The 27,402-nt window shown below is 38.5% G+C and overlaps 1 protein-coding gene across 1 annotated transcript; it reads left to right on the forward strand.

Moving 5' to 3' along the window:
• Positions 1–1,716: 1,716 nt before the first annotated feature.
• Positions 1,717–18,330, forward strand: KNG1 (kininogen 1). Its single transcript, XM_027712908.2, has 11 exons — positions 1,717–1,983; positions 4,850–4,960; positions 5,887–5,971; positions 8,309–8,481; positions 10,176–10,283; positions 12,399–12,480; positions 13,034–13,200; positions 14,625–14,732; positions 15,654–15,743; positions 17,240–17,369; positions 17,704–18,330. The coding sequence occupies exons 1-11, from the start codon at positions 1,789–1,791 to the stop codon at positions 17,889–17,891; spliced, it is 1,437 nt and encodes a 478-aa protein (XP_027568709.2). The 5' UTR covers positions 1,717–1,788; the 3' UTR covers positions 17,892–18,330.
• Positions 18,331–27,402: the final 9,072 nt, after the last annotated feature.

Here is a 27,402-nt window from a genome sequence, read left to right on the forward strand (position 1 = left end):
AGAAACTACAACAAAGCTCACAGGTCAAGGTAACGACAGAGAGAGGTCACTCACTGAATACTATCATGGACAGCCTGGACTTGGGGAAATTGGTTTAATCTATTACCAATCAAACCAGAGTAAAATCATGACAAATAAAGTTAAATCTTTAATACATCTTTCCCCCACCCCAACCTTTTTCTCAGGCTTAACTTTACTCCCAGTTATGTCTGTCTCCTCTCCTCAAGCAGTGCAGGGGGATGGGAATGGGAGTTGCAGTCAGCTCACCACATGTTGTGTCTGCCACTCCTTCTTCCTCAGGAGCAGGACTTCTTGCAGTCTTTCCCCTGCTCCATCCTGGGATCCCTCCCCCTGGACACAGTCCTCCATGAACCGCTACAGTGTCGGTCCTTTCCACAATATACAGTCCTTTAGGAACAAATTGTTCCAGAGAGGGTCCCCTGCAGGGTCACAAGTCCTGCCAGTAAACCTGCTCCAGCACAAGCTTCCCACAGGATCATAGCTTCCATGGGGAATCCATGTGCTCTGGTGGATCCCTGCTCTACCACTAACCTCCATGAGCTGTAGGGGGACAGCCTGTCTTACCATGGTCTGCCCCATAGGCTGCAGGAAATCTCTGCTCCAGCACCTGCAGCACCTCCTCCCACTCCATCTTCACTGATGGTGGTGTTTGTGTAGTTTTTTCTCACATATTCTCACTCCTCTCTCTGCTATTGCTCTTCCCTGGTTCTTTTTTTCCCCTTCTCCACTCCGTTATCCCAGAGGAACTACCACCACTGCTGACAGGCTCAGTCCTGGCCAGAACTGGATCCATCTTGGGGCCAGCTGGCACAGGCTCTGTCAGACATAGGAGAAGCTTCCAGCAGCTTCTCACAGAAGTGAGCCCTGTAGCCCCTTGCTACCAAAACCTTGCCATGCAAACCAAATACAGCAAGACACAGCTGGAACACAGGAGCTGAGGCAATCCCAAGGTGTTCATAAATCCAAAGAAAAGCTATGTGGTGCCAAACACTGGAGAAAAGCACCAGATGTTCTCAGCCAGCTCTAATCCTGGCTCTGCCAGACACAGGCAACACTGTTTAATCCTTTTTTTTTGGGTGTCACATATCTGTAATGGTAACAAAGCCCCATGGACTGACTAATCCATGGTCCAAAGGCAGCCTCTGCATGGCAGCAGAGATGGACATCTCCAAGAGTACTGCGAAGGACAACGTTTATCAAGTGTTGTTGAAGACTTACGTGACATTCAACCATATGCATCTGTCCAAAGACTTTTTTCAAACATGTTCTGAGAGCTACAGTTCTCAGAACTACTGCAGTTTGAACACTGAACAGATCTACAAAATTTATAAAGTTGTTGTGCAGAACTTCCTTGCCACTGTGACCTTCTTGGGTGTTTTATTTAAGCCTTGTAGAATTCATTCTCAGTAGCAGTTCAGATGTTAAGAAGTCAGAAAGCTACAAACATTCTTTCCCTTCTCAAGAGCTGTCCTGCTCAGTCTAAACATGTCCCCAGCTGCAGCCATTTATCCTGTTATCTTGATGGCAGGTGGATAACCTTAGTGTCATTCTGGTGACCACACAAAGTTTATTTAGATAAACTCAGAAGTTTATTTGCAGTATAAACAGGCTATGATGAGAACCAACCAACCCCAGCAGCCCACTTGTTCTGTTTACTTAGCTATTGCTCCTGAAAAACAGAAGAGGTGACTAAAACCCTGTCAGGCACTTCTTTTCCATTTGGCTTTTAAAGAGCCTTCTAATTCAGGTGGCCTTTTTCATCCAGTTATGAAACCTTTCATTGTACTAGCACTCTGCTGTAGTTTTTTCTGCAGCAGAGCCATCCCTCTTCCATATGAATTTTCGGACTGTGATGATCCTGATGTCTTTAGAGCTGTCGACGCAGCACTGCAGAAGTACAATGGAGACAGAGCAACTGGTAATCAATTTGCTCTATATGTGGTGATGGAAGCCAAGAGAACTGTAAGTAGACTTTGCAAAAAAAAAAAAAAAAAGTTGGGGTTGTTTATGCAGTGTGAATCAGTGTATCTCTATCTCATTTGTAAGGGGGTAAGTATGACAGCACAGTGTATTCCAAAAACATTTTAAAAAATCAAAGTGACTTGCACAGTAAGATGCTCGTTCCCATGACAAGCAGGGATGTATATTATGTTCTTATCAACAGAACTATGTGTGCTGGTGAATTGCTTACTAATACAAGGACTAAAGAATAGGAAATTTCTATCACTAATACAATTTGTCTTACTAATCCGCTCTGTTTTCTCCTTTCTTTGCTGGGAATTCTATTCCTTTCCATCATCACTAAGGTTTTCAGATCAATGGCAAAAACCCACTTACTAAAAACATTAATATAATCTTGACTTGGCAAGAGCAGGTGTCACACATAAAAAAGAATTACCTGATAAAGTTTGGCAATACTCTGAATTGTTTGTGAATATTATTTGATTGACACCTGTCCTAAGTCAAAGATGTAACTAACAGCACTAGGTGGTATTTTAGTCAAACAGGGTGACAGCTAAAATTACAGGAAAAAAAAGAATGCAACATGATCCTTTGCCTGGAGTCCTTCTGTATAGCCTTAATCTAACAAAAGAGTATTTACCTCTGAGAAGCATACAAAGATGGTATTACCATAATAATGACAAGCATTACTTTACTTGAAAATAACATTAGCATTTTTTTCTACTGGATTGGATTTTCAGATGTAAACCACAAGAAACCCAGTGTCAGAGAGAATATTTTGCAGCTCACAAGACACTCTTAACCAGATAGCAATTGACCTCAGAAAGGGGACGTGCATTCCTTGCCTTACAGCAAACTACCAACATCTCCTGGCACCTGCCCTCTGCTGTTCCTGTTTACACACTGGGGAGATTTAAGCGTGTGGAGACAAAGACTAAAATCAGGAAATCCTTTATACAATTAATATTAAATAAACGCTCTTACTGTTTTCACTGAACTACACATATCTTTAACAATAGCCAAATGCAAACATCTCTGTATCACAGCTGTAATACCACCTTCTTTTTGCTGATGTTCCCAAAGGAGTTTCAGTATTTTATCTTGAATAATGTTGTATTTTTAAGAATACATATTTATTGCAATTATTATTCATCTTTCCTTCTCTAGATATCCATCTTTCCTTTTCTTAAAAGATCTGAAGTGGAAATCAACTATTACTTTGAATCATTGATTCGATTATGATGTTAAGTAAAAAACAGAGAAAAGGAATCTGCAATTGAAATTTCCTTATACTTGAGATTCTTCTTCTAAAAAGAGTATAGATTTTACTCTTTGCTAGTCTCACAATGTCGAATGCATTAATTAAATAGCTGGTTATTACATATTCATGTACATTCATTATTGATATGGTAATAAAACATAAAAGCTGACTAGTGAAAGACTAAACCTGCCCCAGTTAAAGGCATAGCTGTTCATAATAATAACGAAATAAACCAATAGCAAATAACATACAGAAACAATGTCTTTTCTTATGTATTTTGTTTACTCACTGAGCTGATTTATTGCAGATTTAGAACACTGCAACAGAGAACAGAATTTGGCTCTTTTTAAGTCCCAGACAATATAATCTGATGCAGCTCCATAAATGTCAATTTCTTCCTGCTGAGGATTAAGTCTATTATATTTTTAGAGCCCTTTTTATCCTTTTTTACAACCTGCAACCATTATATCAGGTACTTGTACACTTCTTTGTAGCTGTAGCAATACATAACAGGAATTGAGAGAAGGCAGAATATAATTCTGTGTCTCCATCAGTGTAAATCCAGTATATGCCACCCACGCCAGCTCCGCTTCATTTTCTTGGTACCACTAAGGCAAGAATTATCATTTAATTCTCCCAGCAGAGACAGAGAATAATAACTGGTTATTTAAGAATAACCAGTGCTAAAGTACAGCAACTGCCTGTTTGTATTTGAAAAGTCACATTGGCAGAGAATTTTTAGTGGCTGTAAAAGATTAGTAACTTCGGACTTCATACCTTCTCTAACAGACGAACCACAAACTTTAGCATGCCACTGTCACCTGTAGACACAGGCTCACTACTTGATTTATGGCAAGGAGAAAATGCCCACTACTGATTTATCAACTTCTGAAATACTTCCACTGGCCAGGCCAAACCTTGCTTAATACTTTTTATTTCATCTTATGTGATTCCTGTGGCTGCCTCCACTGCAGCTCAGCCTTCAGTGCCTACAGAAAACTGCAGGCACTGCCAAAGGCTGTCTCCAGAGCACGTGCCCTCCTCGCCCCTGCCCACAGGCAGGGCAGCTGAAGTTCCCCAGCACCAGCAAGGAAAGGCCGTCTGGGCACTGCCAGGCTGCCTGAGGGCTGCTGGCTGCCGTGCCTGGGCTGCCAGTGGAGCTGCACAGAAGGAAAGTAGACAGGTCTGGGAGGAGGCCAAGAGTGAGAGCGAGGGAGTCAGACAGGAGCACAGTCCAAGCTGGTGATTATGCTAACTATCCAAACAGCCTCCCAAACTGGCTTTTTTGGAGTACATTTGAATGAGACTATAAAACCTAAACACTTCTTCCTGGTTCTAAAACCCTTGGTACTACAAGTTAAAATGAAGGTAGTTGAGCATATTATATCGATTATATCAACATATTGCTATTGTAGATAAGGGCTAAGTAATATAATTAGATAAGTTAATATTTGAAGTACCATGATCTGGGAGACCAGCAGCCAATATGAAAACATACTATAAAATACAAGGTAACCAATGAATAGTATTTACTTTTTGGAGCTCTTATCTTTTCACTTGATTTATTGCTATGCAAATGATGACATGTATATTGTTCTAATCCAGGCAGGTCCTGACCCGCAATTCTACCTGAAATACCGAATACTTGAAACTTCTTGTGCCATTGAGGAAAACAAATCCTGGCAACACTGTCATTACAAACCATCTGCAGAGGCTGTAAGTATCTGTTCTTCTTACAAGTTCTCTGTACAGAAACATCAGTATAATGACCAGGAATGTAATTGCTTGGGGGAAAATACAGTAGAAAAATTAACTTTTTTAGCTGTGGTGCTTTTGAAAGCTTATATGACTAAAGTACAGTACAGAAATGTTTAAAATTCAAAAGTTAACCATTACAATAATGATTTTTCCTTTACAATCCTGAATATATGCAGAAAGGAACATTTCAGCGCTTCAATATGAAGGTTGACAATAAACCCAACATAAGATACGTGCACACATGAGAGTGCAAGGGCTGTAAAACTTTCTGTTAATTATGTATAATGGAAACTTGCACAACCAAATGCTGACATGGAAGCCACTGTGGCAGAAAATTTGGCAGAGGGCTTTTAGCTGTGCAAAGCAGGCCTGGCTCGTGCTCCCAGAGATCAATCAGTAGAAGGTACAACAGGGGGACACACACTGCAGGAACACTGCATGTTCCCAGTAGAAGGTACTGTTATTTCACCCAGTTCACAGGATGATTAATATTATTTGAATCTATACGAAATGTCATGGTCATTGCTGCATGTCTTGTACTAGCAAAGAGGAAATTGGGTAAATATTTTATACAGTCTTTATTCAAGAGGATGTGTTAATTTCCATTATTCTGATTGTAAATTCTTCAGTTAATCAATACACATCATACAAACACAAAGCAATCTTTCAAGTTATCTGCTCAGTTCATCCCCTACTTTCCTCACAATCAACAAAACTGGTCCTTTTCCAGGAAAAAAAGAGCAAATTAGACACTACTACAAATGTACACATCAACCCCTTGCCAAAATCTGTTTGCAACTGTCAGCTGTCCTCAACTAGAGGAATATATAGCACTGTATTTTCCTCAGCAAGTTTAAGACAGTCGTTGCCATATGTTTTTGCAGCAAACAGGAGAATGCACAGCTCGAGTTCACATGAATGATGCCGAAAAAACAAGTAATGTTTCACAAGACTGCAAAATTTTCTCAGGTATGTAAATATTTGGGACAGTATTCCACAAATACACTGACAAATAAGAATGGAATAAATATAATGCTGAGACTTTCAGGTAATTTTAAAGGTAGCAGTTCCTTATCATTCTATTCAGGCATTTATAAAGAATTTTTCATAAGCAATTACACGTTAAGGACAGAATTTCACTTCACTGTTATACACATGTAGACTAAGCCAGTGAAGCATTGGCTGTTTCTGTCCAGGGTAATAAAAATGAGCATGTGTGTGTAGTAAGTTTCTTCAAGCACTGAAATTATACCAAGTTAAAATGAATTTGCTTAAGACCAAAAGCATCCCAGTAACTTAAGAGACTAGATACAACTTGGCACACTTAAAATTTCTGTCCTTACTTGTTTACATATAAAATTGTGCCAGGAATAATTAGAAAAAAAAATTTTGTATGACAAAATTGCACCTCAATTTTCTCCAAACTAAAAATGAGTATTTCTGTTAAAGTTTACCAAAACAAATACTTACTTCAACCAAGAAAAAAACCCTGAAATTTCATTTACAAAATAAAAATCTAGCAGTGATGTAATTATATGAGACACTGTGATATCTTTTAGACCTTAACAATAAGCATTACTACATTTCTAACCTATAAGATATTCACATATGACTATTATATTCACATAGAAATTTCCTTTATTAAAGAGATCACAGTGTTTTAAAACTTTGCAACTGAGAGCTCTATGCCTAGTGTTCTCAAAGACATATCCAAACTAGCTTAAAACATCCATCTGTCTATTAACTACAAAAGTATTTACCATGATTTCTGAGATGTTTGGCAATTTATATTTGTTTTTTTTTGTAAAACCAAAAATGGCTTTACCTACAGCCAGTGTACTTCTAGGAACTGCAGTACACGAACTCCATGTTCTACCGCTTTTGTAAGGCAATGGTGACATCTAGTTGCCAGTAAAAGAATGCACGGGAAATTTGCATTTGAATCTTTGCTTAGAAAGCATTAAGAAACATACATAAATTAAATGAATCATGTATTCAGCCTAAGAAGCTCATCTCTTCTTACCGAGTTGTAGCAACTCTAAAAAAAGAACACACATTTGTTCAGCACTGTCCTTATGAAAGTGCCCAGACCACCGTCGGTCTAGAACTGGGTGTGCTCTTGGTTTATTATCTCCTTTGTGACTACTTACTGAAAACATGGTCACACTTTTCTATAACATGTATATATTTGCCATTACGGAGTCAAAATAAGTGATGCTAGAAATACTAAGGGCCAGAGTTTGTTCATGTACTCCTCAGGGAGTTAAGACTAAATATTACTGCTTGCACTGAGATATTCCAAATGTACAGAGGAGCCAAACCAGACCCACAGGCTTCAAACAGAAAGGGTAAAACAACAGATCCTGACGGGTGAGGAATTTCCCCACCATATTAGATACCACACTGTTCAGCCTTTTTGGTGAAAGAGTTTGATCTAACTGACCCTGGACTAGTTTCCTGGCTGGTGCAAGCTGGCGTAACTTCATTAAAGCCAGTTTGTGCCAGCTGAAGATCAGGCACACAAATTTTACTTCAATTCCACAGAGACCACATATTGTCCCACTTTCATTCTCAAGCTCACTGAATCGTGAAATTAATTTATGTACTGAACTATAAAATTAATTTATGAAAATCCAATCCATGATTACTAGAAAGGAAAGAGAGTTAATAGGATTAGTAGTAGGAAACAGAAGTTTGAGCATCCCTGTCAAGCTTGTGTTTCCACAGCCAAGCCAGCTGGTTAAACCTGAAGGTAACACCAAGTGGTACCTGGCAGCCACAGTGACTAGCAGGAGCACTAGAATAGTCCAACCGCAGTCCCAAGGGCACTCAGAGTCAGAACAGTTCACATGGCTGAGCCAAAACGCTCCTGCTGAAGTCCCCATCCCCAAATACTGTGAGGACAGCAAGCAGCTGCCACTGTGGGTGAGCTTTGAAGAACCCAAAGAACATCCCCTTCAAGCTGTAGCCTCCACTGGCTCTTCCCTGCCTGAACGAAATGACCCTTCCTTAATGGTGCCAAAAGTACTTGCAAGGTTTTTCTAAGATTCAACAATTGCTCAAATGGAGTTCACTGCTGAAACCACGCCTGGATCCTAATGCCACGGATGGACTCTGCCACCACAAACCAGAGCATGTTTCTAAATACAACAAACGTCTTTGCAGGCCTTGAAACTGGAATGTGGAGTTTGCTCATCACACCAGTTAGAAGCAGGAAAGGTTCTTGCTCCTTCCCAGGTAGGAAAAATTAAATTCTAAAGCTGTTTTACATGAAGTCCTATATTTTTTGGTTTGTTTCTTTTACAGATGTGTCAAAGATAAGAATTACTCAGGTTCCATGTCTTGGATGCTACCATCCTATATCAAGTGACAGTTCACAAGTGTCAGAAATTCTGCAAAAAGCCATTCAAAAATTTAATAAGGAGGGTGATGAGCCTGCCCTTTTCAAGCTTGTGGAAATAAAACAAGCCAAAAGACAGGTTTGTGCATTATTTTTCTCTATATTTTACCAAAAAAGCAACCCAAAGCAGGTACCTTGTTTGTTTTGTGTACTTTTCTGATATTAAGGTGGTTTATATTTCATAATAAAGCATAGAAAATGCACATAAAGTGTAGACTCTATAAATAATTATCTTCATTTATAAGGAATCATTAACGGTTACCTACTGGATTGTCAGAGCTGACAACTGATAGTACACGCATTTTTTTCTTTACCTGCAGTTGCATCTAACCGGTGTTTAGCACCAGTTTATTTGCATTCAGTGCTGACATATGCATCTTGTGCCATCTCAGATGCTCCTGGGTACTTCACTTGGCCTCTTCCTGAGGCTCCAGCAGGAGCAGATCTCTCCTGGGGTCTGTGCCAAAGCTGCCAGCCTGCACAGATGTCTCACATACTCTACAGCCTCTCAAACAGCAGCAGGCATCTATGTTTTTGCAAGGCAGTAGGGCCCATATGTCAGCAGCTGCTATACACTACAGGATGGGTAAACACCACATAGGAAAAATGGGAAGAAAACCAAAAAGCCAGAATGCCACTCACAGAAATATTTCTGCATGCAGGAATATCTGATTTGCTAGAAATAACTGCTTGAGTTGTAGAAGTTCTTTGTCATCTTGTATTCCATGCAACAATTCCTTCCCTGTGAATGGTTCTCCTATGGACTGGTGTGACATTGCTAGAAAGTAAATTTTCTTATTTAGTTTTTAACGAGTATATAACCTGACACCAAGTACAGACCCTTTTCTTTGAATATGTATGTATTAGTCAAAAAGCATCTTCTGGTCTCATGTCAGCTTGACCCATGACTTAATTCAGACTTGTCCTCTTTATATTTACTGAGGGCAGTGATCCTCTTTGCTGAAAGACAAACTTGCACAACATTTAAGCCACATGACAAAATCTCACAGACAGACTGCAATCCAGCAGCTGGAAAGAGAACCATCATGTCACCTCTGGCCAACAGACACTAGTCAGAGCCCTCCACTTCAACTGATCTGGGATGGAAAGTTCCTATATTCGATTATTCCTTTCTAACCCAATGTTACCTGGCCCAACACGAGATATGGAGAGATTTCATGGGTGAGAAGTAGTAGCCACAGTGAGGAAAACGGAACAGTTTCCTGGAGGGAAATTTTTAAAAAGGCTCACAAACCTGGACAGAACAGCGTGTGGGAGAAGGCAAAGCCCAGACACAATTATGGGTAGATGATAAATGCAGGACACTCAACAACAAATGATGTCAGCAGCATAAAGTTACATTATTCAGATACTGTTTTACTGTGTCCCATGCTCAGGAATGCAGGACTTGCCAGACTGTATTAGTGTAGTCATCTATCTAGACCAGCTTCCTGCCACTGGGAGTAATAAGTAACAGTCACTTTGGAGGAGAGTGCAAGAAACCCAGCAGGATGAGGCTGCAGGCTTGCCAGGAGAAGTGAAAACCAAATACAAAGTGCAGTTCTCACATATGCAGGACTTAGTTTACTTTTTGTGTCACAAGGACAAAAATATTTTTGCTGTCCATGGACACTTTATGGTCAGTGACTGCAAAGTGATTTGATGGGAAAGCACTAGAAGAATAGTTTTGCCTTCTTTGCTAATCACATTTAATAGTTTAACTTGCAATTTTGTATTGGTTTAAATCAGGTATAACCAAAATATCTCTTCCAGGTGGTAGCTGGATGGAATTACAAAATTGAATATGAAATTGAGGAGACGAATTGCTCCAAAGACCAATTTCCAGATTTAACTCCAGAGTGCAGAATCACTTCTAGAGGTGTAAGTAATCTTCAAAACCTGTTTATCGAGAAAATATCAGATCAACAAATCATTGAGATGCGACTTAAGAAAATATTTATAGTCTTGCTTCACTTTGTGAATGAAGTTTAAATCCAGTCTTATACATAACTATTTATGCAATTAGAACATCCATGTTTTCCCCTGAATCAGTGACTAAGAGGATCACTGAAATGTTTACAGATTACTCTACAGAATCTAAACAGTTTCACACAAATAATAAATCCCTTGAGAAGTTCCTATCCAGATATTCAAGGAGTTACTCATACACAACCCAAGAAGAGATAATTAAAATTAGCACCATTTTTCCAGCTTAAGACATATTTTCTAAGAAAAGTAAGTAGCTCAATTATTACTCAACCTCTACCACAGTCCAAATAAGAGAACTTCAAAAGAAATTTATAAACAAATATACATAATCTAGCTAAACAGTGCTGCAAAAACAAGTCCTCCCTCAGTTTCTCTGACCTGGAACTGAAGTAGCTGCACCAAAAATAGAGGCTTCCTCTCTTAACTGACCTCCCTGAATCAGCTCACAAGGGGATCAGACAAACAATTCTGCAAACACAAGGCAGAGGGCAGGAATGCAGAGTCACAATGAGCAGTGGTGGTGAACGGGAGGGGACTGACTGGCATCTGCTTCAGCTGTTGTGGAACTGCACTACTGAGGGTTACATTCAAGAGCCTCTCCTGTTCCACAATTACTCCTTGAACATTTCGAGAATGTTTCATACGTACTGATCAAAAAGGGAAAGAAGGACAACACTGTGGTAAATAACAGAAGTGTGAGAACCAGACTAGCTGAAGCAAATCCCTGCATTACCCTCATTTGCCCTTAAACCTTAAGCAATTTACTTAATCTGCTTGAGTCTGAGTTTCCCAGCTGTCACCTACAGGTGATGACTTCTGTCACCTCACCTACTGGAGGAGCTCTCCCTCACTCACATACTGCTTTGGTAACCTAGGGTTTGTGGGATTAGATCATTAGCACTTATCCCCTGAACTGTTAAGCAGCCTTGCTAATAGATCATTGACAGATATTATTAGACTACCATATTCCACAAATATTCCATACCTTGAAATAACCAAATTCCATGGAAGCTGTTTTGTACCTTTATTTAGCTCAGTACCATTCATTTTTAAATGGGACAACCAGAACTGCACCCTGTATTCAACACACATGTGAACCACTGAGCTATACTGGGACATAATGTCAGTCTCTTTAACCCAGATAATAAGTCTTGACATTATTTTTTATTATTTTTTCTAAACCACCACTAAGTAGACTTTTTTATGGATTACATTTTCAAGTATCTGTAATAGCCCTAAGATCTTGATCCTGAATTTTAAGCCTTCCTTCTTATTCTACAGTTAATTTGATAAAGGATTTCACCAAAACCTTTTTGAAGATCTCTGTATACTTTATCAACAAGTCTCTCTACCCATTTTTGTTGATGCTTTTGAAGAACTCTGACAAATCTGCAAAATATTACTTCTGTTTACCACAAACCCCCCAGTCTCTCCTCGATGTATTCATTCCCTCCAGTTCTTTCCTTATTACCATTTCTAATCACTGGAATGATGGGATCAGTTTTATGGCTCTATAACCTTTTAAAGAAAGAACAGAACAATATCTGCTTTCTTCCAGCCCTAATATATCAAGGCAATTTAAAGCAAGTCACCTATCATAGTTCCTTTAGAAGATCTGAATAAATACAAGAAACTCAGTAATGTTTGATTTGATAATTGCGTAATTTTCTTTTTGATCTGTACAGTTTGAGACAGAAATTCCACAGAGTTCTCCATAAAATAGGATTCTGGCTTGTAAACCTCCTCATTTTTTTCTGTAATGAATATATACAAATAGTTCATTTGGCTTCTCTTTTATGATCTTATTTTCTCCAAGTGGTCCTTCTGAATCCTGATCATTTAATGGCTCTGCAGATGTCTGTCAGGCTTCTGGTTGCCAGTATATTCAAGGAAGGAAGGAATTATTAGTAGCATGCTTGACTTATTCTGTTAGCAGGAAGGTATTAGGATGTGAATTTGTTCCTTATTTCTAAATAACAAGGAGCTGTTTTGCATTTTTTACTCCAGCGTGTAGGCAAATGTGAGGCCAAAGCATATCGGAATCTTCAGGCAGAGATTAAAGAGATCAAGAACGAATGCAAATTTCAAGGTATGTCATAGGCACTATCAAATTTAAAAGTCCTGCAATTTTCAATGTTTTTTATTGTTATTTAGTGTTACTTTTTTCCCCATGCCATCTATCTGGGCACAGATTACCACAGCTTCACAGCTTTAGAACAGGGAGAACAGTACTATTCCATGTAGTAAGTGCTGCACTCTCACCCTTGGTTTTCTTCAACACACAAATTCATTGCTGATTTCATGCACCTCTTGTTTCACCTAAATCAGGTCTTCCCATACATGTAGCTGTTCCCTCTCCATATATGCTGGCTACCCACAGCGGGCACACACAATTCTTGTTTCTATGAAAGAACTGTTGTTAAATGTCCAATGTGACAGTAGATGCTGATGCAGTGCTCTTCTAGATAACCAACATGTGTAACTGCTGATCATATAAAACTCAAAGATATTTTGGTTTCATTTCATAGACCCAAATATGAAGCATTCCAAAAGGCAGAGGTTCATAACTAACTGTTTTTCCCAGTCTTTACGTACATTGAATCTTTTGTTTCTTAGATCTGAACTCTGCTGGTCTCTTTCAGTTGAGGAACCAGTTCATCCTGCCATTTGTCCAGGCTGTCCAAGGCCTATCCCAAGAACCAGTCCAGAACTCAAGGAACTACTGAAGGTTTCTATGGAGAAGTATAATTCGGAGAGCAATGATGATTTCTACTATAAACACGGAGAAATAGAATCAGCGACAGTGCAGGTTGGCATTACAGACATGACCTCATCATTGGTCTGAGCTGAATGGTGGCTAAAGTTTGTATTTAGCTTTGAAATAATGTTTTCCTCTAAGTGTCAATACATTTGGTAACTGAAATATCCATGCAATTTTTCTTTAAAAATTTTATCCATCTTGTCTTGCATTCAAGAATTATTCAAAAATCTCCCATCCCTTGAAATTTAATTTTTTCCTTAAAACAAAACGTTTTAAAAGCATAGGAAGAAGGTTGACTCACAGTATTTAATTTCTTTTATCTACCCCACTTTTTACCAGCCTTTGTAATATACCTTAGACTTTTAAAGTATAAAAGATCTATTAGACAGAACTACTCCCTTGATCTACCCTACCAATACTCTTTGTTATTTTAGACAGTGTCCACCCTAGAGTAGGTGTAGCGTCCAAGAAATGAGGCTTCTCAATTTACCTTAGAAATCTGTTATTTTATATACTGATTGTTCTGCTAATAATACTCCAGCTAGATTTAGAAAATGATATCTGTGCATAACATAAGATAAACAGAGAAACAGAGCTGAATAAAGAGGAACAAGGAATCTGGAGGATAATATTGGTCAGCATTTGCATCTGCCTTGTTTACTGTTCCAACACATCAAACCAGAGGTTAAAGACAGAACTGAAATAAGACGATGAAGTAGTTCAGAAAATACTTGGTCACACCAGAATTTTTCTGAATAGCTCATGTTATCTTATTAATAATATCTGTGCTTTTTCTTCCTTTTTTCTTCTTTCAAACTTTTTTCTTCTTTCAAACTTTTTTCTCCTTTCTGACTTTCCATATCATACTGATATTAGCATGCACACATTTTTAAAATAGACTTCAGAGAGACAGAAGTTCATGTTTTGCCTGCTGTCTCTGAAGCAAGATATATTATCTCAAGTACTGTGAAAAAATACTAAGAGAACTCATAGCAGGCACATTCTTGAACCCTTGCAGATTCTCTCTTTAATGAGTTTGGCAAATAGGTTCATTTTCAGCTGAGCCCATTCATCACACACTTCATTTTATTCACATTCCACTTTTCTTACATCATATTTGGCTCTCTACAGTGCTATCTCTAATGATTTCATCTGTTACTAACAAAATTACTACAGGCATCTAATAAAACAAAGTCAAAATTGTGGGCCCAATATTATTCTGGTCTCTTCTGTTTCCTTCAGCTTCAATGCTGGAATTTTTGAGAGTGGGAACTGGAGCAAATAAGTTAGTTGATTAGAAGCAGATAGGTTTACTGAGAAATATTTTAATATTGTTCTTCTTAATACATGTTGGCCTAGTGGTTAGGACTTGCAGAACATAAGTAGTATAAGCCTGTAGAAAACCATCTTTCCTGTGAACCCTTTTCAATAAAATGCTTTTAGCATAGAAAGCCTTTTTGTTACATTTTCAGGTGGTTGCAGGAAAAAATTATGAAGTAAAATTTAGAGCCCGGAAGACAAACTGCTCAAAGAAAGAGTTTGAAAACCTTAATGAAGACTGTGAAGTCACATTAGACGGTGTAAGTAGTGATGATGATGCCAACTGTAATGTTCCTAACAGACAAATTCATTTGCACCAGAAATTGTAAACACTTCAGTAAAATCACTTCCTCAATTCTGTTACCTCTTTCAGTATACTTTTATTTCAAGAAGAGCAGCTTTCACTGTTTGTAACCCAAGCGACATATTAGGAAACTGAGTCACTCCAGCTGCAGGATCAGTGCTCACTGCAAAGCCAAAGGAACTTTCTTTTTACAATAATCAACCAAAGAAAGGAAAGGATGAGGCTGCTGAGAAATGAAATAGCTGCAATGCTCCTGAGTCTGTGGACTCGCAGCTAAGGAAAACATGAGACTGGAATGTTACCTGTGTGCAAGGGAATGGTGGCTCTGGAGTGCATGCTGCTGATACCGGGAAAATGTGTTCCAAACACTGGAAAGTCACTGATAGGGCCAGAAACCAAGGCAAGGGAGCTGTTTGGGAAGGGGGGCTTTATCCCCCTCTCTTTTCCCACCATATGAACAGTGCTTACCTGTGAGATTTTAAAATTTGTTTGTGCAGTAGACAGTACAAAATAATAAAAAAAAAGCCTTTATCTCTGTTTCACTTTCCCCAATTTTAGTAGGAGAAATACTATCAACAAATGATATTTCTTAGGAATATCATGAAGATTAAAGTTAGTGGTCCAAAAGTGCTGGAGATGAAAGTTCCAATTTTCAGAACCCAATCTCAAATCCAAAGTTGAATTAAAGTGTTCACACAGGCATACTATGACCTAAAAAATAAATATCCATTGCTAAGATAGATTTCATAAATATTTGGGTAAAGTTCCAAGTATTTTAAAATATTATTAGAAAAAACATTCTTTTTTCAGGCACAACTCTCTTCCTTTGTGTCTGATGTTTTGTTGCCTTAATGTGTCGGTTTTGTTTTGTCAACAGGCATCGTTGTCGTGTGAAGCACAAATTTATGTGATCCCATGGGAGAATAAAATCATTCCAAAGCTTAACTGCTCTGAAGAACGGAGACTGGTATGATTCCTCTTCATCACCCACCATCTTAAGTAGAGCAAAGAACAAAGGCAGTCATTTAATTCTCTATTTATTCCAAATTATCCCATATTTTGGACCAAAAATAAAGGAACACATAGTTCTTTTAACAACCTCAGTAATGCCACACTTCTCCCTCTCACCCTCTAACTCGAGCAACCTGTCACATTGAAGTCAGCTTCTTCACAAGGTGAGACAGTGGCCAACAAGGTGATCACAACAACAAAGGCCACAGGACAGGGAGAATGTCCTGCCTGTTGACTGCTCCTCTGGATTGTCAGTTATGTTCTGAAGCATCAGGCCCCATCAGCTCCTTTAAATTACTACTCATACTAGGTTTGAAACTTGAAACAAAAATGTATTTGGCAACACAATAATTATACCCCACAGATTTCCAAAGCATGTGTGAACCTTTTCCTATCAGTTGAGTGGCAGATCCCCTGCCACTGTCCTCAATCTCTGCCAGAGGATCTTTCAATTTCTTCCTACTCAGCTCCACAATTAACTAGCCCTGAACATGGGTCAGTTTGAAAATCTCAGAATGGAATATAAATATTTTTATTATCAGAACTTTCTGATGATTGCCGGTTTTTTAATAAATGCAGAGATTCCCATGCTACACTGAATAAAGACAGATTAAGCTGCCCTCGTAATTAATAACTTCACTGTGCTCAGAACCTTCATAACTACGTATCCATTATGTATCAACTAATATCTTTCCTCTCTATTTTCACTACAATATTGTATCCACTTCAACTTTCAAATGTAGTTCCATCCCAAATAACTCTGATTTGCAGTTAGATAATGATCAGAGGCTTTGGTGGAGAGAAATGAAACCCATGTTGGACAGTGACTGTGCACCATGTATTCAGTCTTTGTCTTCCAGTTGAACAGTGATAGGGGAGTAGAGATTACTCAATAACAACCGAGTGTTTCAGACTATCAGCTTTAATCTGTGTGTTATTTCTAGGCAGTATTCTGAAATGCATATACCAAATCTAGAGGCAAAAAATTGAATAGTTACATTTTATATAACAAAATGGCACAGATCTTTTGTATATTCTGCTATTGATACTACTCAGAGATGTGTTAGCCTTTAGCATAAATTGGTTTTATACATCTGAGTATTATAATTTAACAATTATGGGGACATCTAGTCCTAGAAATCAACTGTATTGTTCATAAATTAAAACCAGTACATGTGTTTTGTTCTCTATAGTATCATTCCCCTCTTTACCTGGCAGAATTTCAGTGATATAGACATTTTTCTTTTACACATACAGCTGTTAAAATATTCCAGAGTTATTTGGGAGGATATTTATGTTTGTATGCTTATCACAGAGAGAACTATTTAATTTACTTTGAAAATCTACTAAATTATTCAGGTACTACAATGGGCCAGCTTCTGAATTTTCCAAATCTGAAGCAATTGTTCTTGTTCAAGTAACAAATGTGGCTATTATGGCTATGTCTTTTAGGAATTTTTTGCAAGAAGGCCTCCTGGATTCACACCTTTCCGGAGTGCTTCACCCTCACACGCTGCAGAAGACAGTCAAAGTCCTGGCAAAGAAACAAAGGAAGACAATGGACAGGAACCAGAAGGCAAAGGTGAACCTGAGCATAAACATGGGCATAAGCATGGGCATGGATGTAAAAGCGATCATGAGTCTGACAAAAGGCATGGGCATGAAATTGGTTGAGGGTGCAGAACTGGCCATGGGTGTGGGCATAAAAAACACAGTAAAAATGGTAAACAAACATCCAAACCCCAAATCTTCTGGAGAGTCCAGTGAAAGGGGTTTTAATCAAAACAAAATCGTCCCATCATCCAGTGCTGAAACAGCACCGGAGCTGGTTAATCCAGGGATTGCAAGAAAGGAAACCAGTACACCTGCAGAGCCACTAATTCTTCCTGATACTTCTCTATTTAATGGGTTGCCAGATCGCCCAGAATCTCCTCACCCCAGATGTCCTGGAAAACCATGGAAACAAATTATGGATCTTCCAGACTCTCCTAGCCTTCCCAGAGAATTCACAAATGAGGATCTCTTGCCTCCTCCAGCAGAAAGTGTTGATTCAGCAACAGCAAACGAAGAGGAAGACTTTGATCTCGCAGATGCTTTACAATAATTCAAACACTGTAGGATCCTTTTCAGAAATTATACATAGAAAAAAAGAAAAATAGTGCCTTTTGAAATGTATAAAATGTGAAGAGGCAAAAGCTCCTATTCTGTTAACTGAAAGACTCAAGTAGGTCAGCAGCACTTCTGGGGACCTAAGACCATATGGCAATACTGTGTATCTGCATATATTTGCAAATATGTAAATCAGTGTAACTCATCTGCCTCAAGTTGCTATAAGCACAAAGTGAATCACTGCATCAAATCTCACTGTATTATATTTAAAAGAATGGCAGAAAGAATTTTGCAGATTACATGAAGATTCTCAACCAAATATGGGTAAAACAAAAGCAAGATAATAGAGCAAGGGAGCCTCTTCATATATATGAAATAATATTTCTCTGATTTACTGGAGTGAAATAAAGACCAAAATAAAACAAAGGAACCTGTTTTACCTGTCAATTTCTTTAAACAAATTAATATTGCCACCAGTCTATCACTAGCAGGTTGGATAACATGGACAGCTGAGAGACTCCTAAATAAAGCACTTTTATTATTCCCTATACATATTATGTTAACTACACAGTAGAAGCGCTATGATTGACAGATTTTCATGTGGCAGAAGGGCACAAATATCACAGATCAGACAACAAAATTACAAACTCTTGAGACACCTAAAATTTGTTTGCCTTCTTCCATTATTAGGTTGTGCATAATTTTGAGACTGGACTGAATTTTCTATTCTGGATATCTTCCAAAGGTTCATGGTTTTGTGGGATACATTAGCTAAAAAGCATCGAATATTTCTTGCAAATTAAAACATGTTTTCCCTCTGTATGGATCCAATAACTTATTCAGCTGAAAAAAATATAATATGCAGCAATAAACAAATTAATACTCTAATTCCCAGATCAGTTCACCAGTTTGAGCCACTACTTGGTCCCATAAAAGGTATTGACAGGGTAAGGTCCTACAAGTGGTAACATTTCACTGATGTTGTTGAAAAAGACCATATTGCTTGAAAGCACAGAATAAGTATAATCCAACACAGCTGCAATTCCCTGAAGTTGCTCATCCCAGCTCCTGGGATTCTGTGGCATCAAGACTATATATTCAACAGCTGGGAATGGGTCCTTCATTTGTGTGCTGTGCTTCTATGGCCACCACCTCCCTGGTGAGGAAGAACTAGACAGGTGAAGTCCATTCAGAGAATGCAAACTGATGGATGAAGAGGATCAGGAGGTCTTGGCACAACAGGTCCAGGATGATCTTGAAAGAGAAGTAGCTACAAGGAATGGTCAGAAGACACAGAAGTGGAAAGGATAGAAGCAGGGTGGAATGATATGGACAGGGTGAAAAGAACAAAAGAAAACAGCAAAAATTGAAACAGACTGAATGGGATGGAGAAGTGGGTGAAGGCACAATGGCCAAGGAGCTAAAAAGGACAGGAACTGAAGAAGGGAGGTAAGAACAAAAGTAAAATGCAAGAGACATGCAGGAGGGTCTCTCTGAATTGTGGCAGGGCAGTCCCCAACACATCACAGAACTGAACTCATACTGCCTTGAATCTAAACATTCCCTGGCAGTGTAGGCACAACTCCCCTCTCTGGTGCCTTGTTTCCTTTTTTCTAATTGCATTAAAAGCTTTGGTGAAATGTATTGAAAAAGTCATGAATTTCAAAATTAGAAATGGTCCCTGCGAATATAAACTCAGCCTGGTTATGTGCATCTAAACGTTTTGGGGTTTTTTTCACAGTGTAACTGGTTGCCATATAGACAGACAGACATCTGTCATGACTGGTGATATATAATCAGAACCACTGTACTTCCTTTCTTTCTGAAAACTAAGTTACCAATCTTTCAGAAGTCACACAACTTAGCTGGAGCCCCATTTTAGAGAAAGATACAAAAATAATAAATCCTGGATCAATCACTAATCAAATCCAGCATTTCTTCCCCCTTCTTTCCTTCCAGCATAAAATGCAAAGTCTATCTTCTCTTTTTACCATGTGACAATTACTAAACTTACAAAGCTAGACAAAGGAAAGCCTTGAGAGTTATCTTTAGTTCTCTGCTTCTTTTCTCTTTTTTCTGAATTTTGACTTGTATGATTTTGTCTGTATCTGCAAACTCTTTTGTGTATGCTGAATTATTACAAAGAGCATAAGCTCAAACCAGTTTTTCTTTAAATCACCCTAGCAATTTAAGTAATTAGCACAAAATTGCAGTAAAAGAAGTAAAGGTGCAAAGATGAGAAAAACAAAGTTTTCTTCCCATTTCTGATGCCCCTGACCTGAATGAAAAGACAGTCACACCCTGGATGTATTCTCCCCACAGAGAATCATGGGGAGTGATCGTACATGATTACGAGTAGTGAGACAGACTGAGTGGTCATTTACCATGTGCTATAGTGATGATGTGAGGTTTCATTAATGTTTAATACAAAGATGACAATTTCAATTTGCTTTTATAATTTACAAAAATTATTACTTTTAAAAAAAAAATCATTCTGGAATAAAAATCGGCATTCCAGTCTAAAGATTTTGAAACAGAATGTTCGGATATTTTTAGAACGGAACATTTCAATTTCTCATTGACATGTTCTCATTACAACAAAACAGAACCTTCGGAGGGAAGAATCTGCTGTCAGAAAACTACTGACCAGCCTTCTTTCAGCTCTGCTGCTGAGAGCTCTGCAAAGCTCCCAGCTTCTCCTACTGCTGGAATCACGCTGGTGCACTCTGTCCAGGGACCACAGTGGCTAACGAGTACTCTCCTCCTTGGCCAGCAGATGGCACATTTTTTGCCACAGGGTTTATGATCACCAAATTATGTCAGTTTTGTGATTGCCAGGAAAGGCTTAGTAGGCTTAACACTCAGCGTTTCGTTTGGGTGAGTAACAATGTAGATAAGAACATCCCATCTGTGCAATCTGTTTTAAATATTAAGCTCTAGCAACAGAGCCCCGAAGTTTGCCAGTTACTTATTATGAGCAAGGTGTATAAATAATGCTCTAAGTGTAATTTCATGAACATAAAAAATAAGGCTACTCCTGCACCAGAAAAATTGCATTCTTAGTGATGCAGATAGTGCAGGAACTATGACTCTGGGGTATGAAAACATGTCTGAATTAAAGTTCTGTTGATGATACTCCTGACATCCAGAGCTGCATGATGGCCATTCTGCAGGTGTCTGAATTTAATGTGCTCTCTCTCTTGTTCATTCCACCTGTGACTGTGGGACAAAATATGTATTTTAACTGACCATGAAAATTCCTCAGCTTTACTATGGATGGCCTATTGGATTTTTGCCACAATTCAGACACGACCTTTCAATCACACTCAGCAGTTCCAATCATCCTCCTGTGCTGTGTTGACACAGTGTAAGCCATGGGAGAGAGCTGTGCAAACACCTGACATCAGAACATGGGGAGCATGAACAATGAACACTGGCATTTGATAAGATGTAAGAACCCATTTCCTTCCTTGTTTTCTCAGGTCTCTCAGCCAGCAAGATAATTGCTCCCAATTTAGGAATATCAGCTCTGAGGACAAGAGGCTATAGAATTAGAAATGACATCATTGTGTGGCCATTGTCATGTAGACAGAGCTGTACCAAATCCAAACTACAAATTCCTCAAATATTCTTAAAAAATAATAATGGGGGTAGATATTTTCAATTCTATAACCAGCTACTCACACACAACTCCTAATGTTGCTGTGTTTACAACACTACATTAGTATAATTCAGCTTCCACAGTTTTAATTAAGCTTTAAGTGAAGTTCATTTGGTAAAATGTAATTAATAACAAAATGTTTCTACTGCATTCTAAAAGAAGAGGGAGGTTGCTTCAAGAAGGAAAGAGGGAAGGTTTTCCTACTTGGATAAGGCATCTTTCTACAATACTGGTAATACTGCTGTTCCTGCACTGGTTTCAATCTGCTACTCAGTGAAGACTCAACCATAAGCTCCAAAGAAGTAACTCCTACTAATATTGAGTAACAGGGATTTGAAACTTGACAGAGATTCTTTTCTCTTCTGCCATGAAGAGAAAAGTGCTGATCTGTGGGTTGAAGATCAGGCATTAAATTACTTACCTTACTGTTTCAGTTCAAACTGAGCCACAGAGAATCAGAATTCTCTGCAGAATCCAGAGATATGCCAAAGAATTATATTGGTTTTAAAAGTGAAGAGCAAAAATATATTTATTAGAAGCACTGTCTGATTTTGGTGGATGCCTCTCCACCTTCCACTCAATGCACTTATCACAGAAGCCATAACAGACCAGTTGGCTTGAAACAAAAAAATAATAATATGAGTGAAAAACAAGGGAACAAGTCTGACTAGGGCAGAGAATGAACAAGGAAGTACCTGTCACTCAGGGAGGACATATTTTTAACTGAAACTTAGATTACTATAAAAAAAAACTCAAACAGTTGGGGTAGACAAGAATTGAGGATTATTGATTTCAACTTGGGGAACAAAATGCTCATCAACAGAACATCCACAGGAGCTATAACATGTTTAAAGGCTTTGACTTACATGCCCAAAACAGTATAGTTTAGTACTTTGAAAATCCACCAGACACATGTGAAAGAATATAGTTTTATTTCTTATTCTAACCCCTAAGCATGTCAGCAGAAGTTAATTCCTTGACATTCAATCCAAAAGAAAAAAACACTAATGCCATCAAACATCACGTAAAAGTAAATCTACTATAGCTGAATTCTCTTCATTTATACGTGCCAGCTGTTCTAGCAGCTGTATATTAACAAAAACAGTAGAAATGCCCATAAATTAATAAAAATAAAGGGGTATAATGGGACTTAGCTCAGGCTTTACAAAAGAAAAAAAAATCAGTTCCAGAAGGAATCTAGAATTCAGACTGATCATTTAAGCAGTCTTGTGACTGCTAAACTAAAATCTCCTGTTTGAATGCAGAGGTCTGATTTTAAATTGTGCTGAGAATTAACCTTAAATTAACCTTAAATAGCATTATGGGTACTCAGCATTTCAAAAATTAGGCCTTAGAGCACTCAGCCAAAATCTATGGTGTAAAAAACTGATATTACTTGGAAGTGGCTGAGATGGACATTGAGCAGTGCAATGCCTCTAAAAGGTAATTATGGGCAGAATTAACCTTCAAAGTAGCTCTTATATTTTACAGTGCTTTGGGAATTGGTGCAGGTCCTGGTATTAACAACAGCAGCACTAGTGGCTTAACAGCTTTCTTTCGTGGCCCAGAGATCAGAATGTTCTGGGTAATGTTTTGCCATACTTCCTTATTCTCTTGATCATTCCCACAATATAAACCAGGTGAAAGAAGCAAGCAAACCAAGCATAAACTATGAGATCACCTCTTTCTTCAGAGTTCAATCCAGATGTATGGACAGATTAGTAGATTTACAAACAACTCCTCTGCCCTGTTTAGCTTCCAGTTAAGTTACTTTTCTATTGTAAGACAACCGAGATGCCTCTGGAACTTTGACTCAAGGTGACAGATCTGTCGGTTGTAGCCGACAGTTTGGCACAGGAACAGTGTCAATACGAAGGGTACAATGTGAGTGCACTCCACTCAAAACATATCAGCACTGCTGGAGCTCTGCTCTTTTTCACTGTAATACACATCAGCCACCATCAACCCATCAACTGGACCCAATAAATACTCATACCGTTTGCAAATTTATGAGAATAACCTGTCATTTAGCAACACTGTGCTTCTGCCACCTGTTTTTGCCAATGAAGAACTATTAAATCAATCTTAGACTGCAACACTAACTGTCCACTAAATAGCTATTCTAAAGCAACTGAATTTTAGTCTGCATAGGGTCCATCCATTCCTTCTTTAACAGTTACTGTACAGAGAGAAGTTTATACACTCATATTGGTTTGAATAATCACCTTACAACATTGAAGAACCCAAACTAGTTTGACCCAGAAGTTCAGTGATCTCTTCTGGAATGTAGCACCCAATGCTCTGTGGAAGTCAGTCCTAAGACAAACTCAGCAGGGCACTTAACAACCGTTCAGAGCAGAAGGTGATTAAACCTCTTGCTGACACTGAACTGAATCACAATCACTTGGACTGCCAGGGGGTGCCTCAGCCATGGATTAAGCTCAAAGGACTCATGCAAACCTTAACAGGATGTTATCAACCCCAAGTGCACTGGGGACAATAGTAAATAAAAAGAATGGTTCCGAAGACTGCAGAACTATCTGCAGCTAATGAGTCTGACAAAACTAGTCTGAATCACAAAATGAGTCTGACTAGTAAAAACAGACTTAAACATCCAATTCCCCATGATACACCTTGGAAAGGGCAACTGATATATTTGTGTTTGATGTACCTTACCCAGTGCCACTCATGGCTGGGAAATGGCATGTATGAGCTAAGCTCTATGATCTCAAAGAATAACAATTTCACAGTGTGAGATGGTAATACTTTAAAAAAAAAAAAGTGAATCCCTATTTACAGCCTGAACTGCTGAACTACCAGGCTGCTATAGGAAAAAAATTCACTCTGACCCAAATTGCAAACAGACTGCAGGAGAATAGTCAAACACCATTTGATAAATGGTGATAAAGTGCAAAACAAGAAATTGTGAGAAAGGGCTGTTCTATCCAAGCACACTCGATAACACAGCAAACAGATGGTTAAGCAATATCAACACAGGAGTACCAGCAGAGCTAAGACAGCATTATCGCTGCCTCCACAGTTTGTTTTATTCTCTTCAAGGCCCCACAGTTCAAACATGGCAGGTGTGCTGGGTTGCAGTGCAGGGCACGTGGGTTCAGCTGCCTCAGAAAGAGCCAAAAGACTGAGAGAAGGAGCAGGTGAAGGACAGCAAAAATATATAACATGCTAGACAGATGTAGAAAGAGCAGCAGTAGCTTTTGCATGAGTGTTTCACATATAATTCTGCAATGATCTTGAAGAGTCTTAGACTACAAAGCTCACCCCATTAAAGAGATCCAACAGAAAGCATGTCTGATGTCAGTTCTGTAGTCAGTATTCTTGAGTACCTAATATTTATTTTTCATTTATTTATTATACATTTCCACTCAAAAGACATCTACTTAGAAAACAGAAGATGAAAGATCATTGATAAAAGGCAGATAACACATCAATATACCCCAACAATCTTAGCACAAAAAACATAGTTTCACTTGCATTTTGAAAGGTTTCACAGCACTGCACAGCTGAATGCAACAACTGACATATTTTAATATATACAAACAGAATTCAATCGGCTCAATGTTATGCTGAATTTTTTACCACCACTTTTTCTTCTTATCTCTCTACTGAGTTTTTTCACAGATGTCTTTACCCAGGGTAACAACGTTAATGCCAAAGTAGTATCAAAAAGCAGCTACCTTGAAGCAGCAGTGAGTATTTTCTAAACGAAAAAGTCACTCTTCTTCTCCCTCCTTTCATTGCAGTATTTCCTCCTGAAAGCACGGGAGTGTGCTTGCTTGCTCATCACTCCTGCTACCCTAAACAACTGAGAGAGCTTTGTTCTTCTGCACCAGCAGTTCTGCTCATGAACACTGACACTGAATTTCCTTTTTTAGACAGCAAGGACGCAGACTTTCTTCCTCTTCTCCCCCCCTCTGCCTCGCCTCCCCTCCCCCTCCTACAGTCTTTGCTGTGCCCTCATCTTACCTTCAACAGCACAAGAAATCCATGCTGCAGTTTTTTTCCTCGTTAGCAGCTCTATGGTAACAGCAGCTCTGAGGCAGCAGTCCTTCACAGTTCTCACTTCTCTCTGTTTCCTTCTGCATAAAGATACACAGTCTGCTTGCCCAGGAAATTAGCAAAGACAGTTCTGATGGGATGAAAATTAACAAACACAATTCCAAAATGATTTCAGAAAAAGTGTGCTCCCTGGGGTACAAAGTTGTATTCCCAGAAGAACTGAATATTAACAATGCAAATGAATAATAATAATAAAGAAAATCAGAGAACTCTTTTTGTGTAATTAACTGTAAAATCATCTTTGTGATAACTACGCTTTCTTGAACACAAATGTGAAAAAAGAGAACTCTGAGCTTAAGATACACAAAATATCCAAATGATGTCCTGAAACTAAAAGTATTTGCCATTGTTTGACTGAGTCTTTCTTTATTTGCTATTAACACATAAATTAAATCAGTGGTTTGTTTGTTAAACTCCTACTAAAATAAAAGCAGTAATGGCATACAAGGATTCATAGCCTTGTAACCCATGGAAAAGTACATATCAGAATACATTTAGAAATGGTAACACAAGCTACAGAGGGCAAAAAGCAAGCAAAGAAAAAATATCAGTAATTGGGTGGTTACTGAGTACTATAGTATCTGCCTGCTTAGAAATTAGGATCTTCCTGACTTTGCTACTTTTAAATTAATCAGAAGAATGAGCTACAAATAAATGTTGAATATGACAGCAAATAAACAGCTCCTTAAGGCTCAAAAAGAATTATTATCAGAAACTCTTTAATTAAACTAAAGTACCTAGGACAAGATAAAAGAACTTTGAATAGAGCCACATACATTTTATTTATTTATTTATTGCAAAAAAACTGTCAGTAAATTATAATCTAACCATTTTCATTATATGCATGAACTAAATGAATCAATATATTCCTGCAATTCAGCATGAACTCGCATTTCTGTCTCCTGCTGTGTAAAGAACAAAGGTTTCTGGCCACTGCCAATTGCTGTGACATGATGTGTTAAAGTGCATGTCCTGGAGTGGCACGAGCAATGCCGCAATTCTTCTTATCTAAAGTAAAAGGATCACCTGCATCTTGTCCTGTCCATGCATTAGTCCATGTCCACGCTTGCTTGTGTTGGTGGATCCCAGGAAAACACAGGCAGCTGTTCCTGGGCACAACCTGAGAGGAAAAGAATGAATTCTCTACTATCCAGCACCTCAAATGTTCATTTTTGCCTCATCTGGCAGTATTCAGTCAGCATACAAAACAACATAGAATAGCATTCTGGGATGGGTTAAAGCACAAACAACTGGGGCTAAGGACTGGCCTACAGAGGCTTCACAGCACGAAATAGAAGCCCCAAACAACAGAGCAGGACAGTTACAATTAGCAGCTCACTTGGCACTTCAGCTTCATGAGCACACATTTCAAACCCAGCCATGACAAGAGCATGAATCCGTAACACTGTTAAAAAGAAAAGCCTTGGAATAGTTATATTTTTGATCCCCAAAAGGTCTCAGAAAGACTGAGAAAACAAACGAACAAAATTATTACAAAAGTCATAATGTTTATCTTGATTAAGTTTTTAAACTTTTCCCCACCTGGAGGTCACTGCTTTGCAGGCTGAAGCACAGCACACAAACCCATCAGTCCCAGCTTTAAACAGTTTACAGTCTAAGAGATCCTTCAAAGAAAGACGATAATTTCCATTGTACAAACAGATGAAAGAAGGGCACAAAGTTGAAACTAATTACCTATACTTTCACATTAAACCAGTATCAGTAACAGAAACTGATTCTGAGCTATAGTTACCTACAGAAATTA

This window comes from Pipra filicauda, unplaced genomic scaffold (genome assembly GCF_003945595.2).
Source record: "Pipra filicauda isolate LSUMZ 115617 unplaced genomic scaffold, ASM394559v2 scaffold98_size3848907_pilon, whole genome shotgun sequence".
NCBI classification, from domain to species: domain Eukaryota; kingdom Metazoa; phylum Chordata; class Aves; order Passeriformes; family Pipridae; genus Pipra; species Pipra filicauda.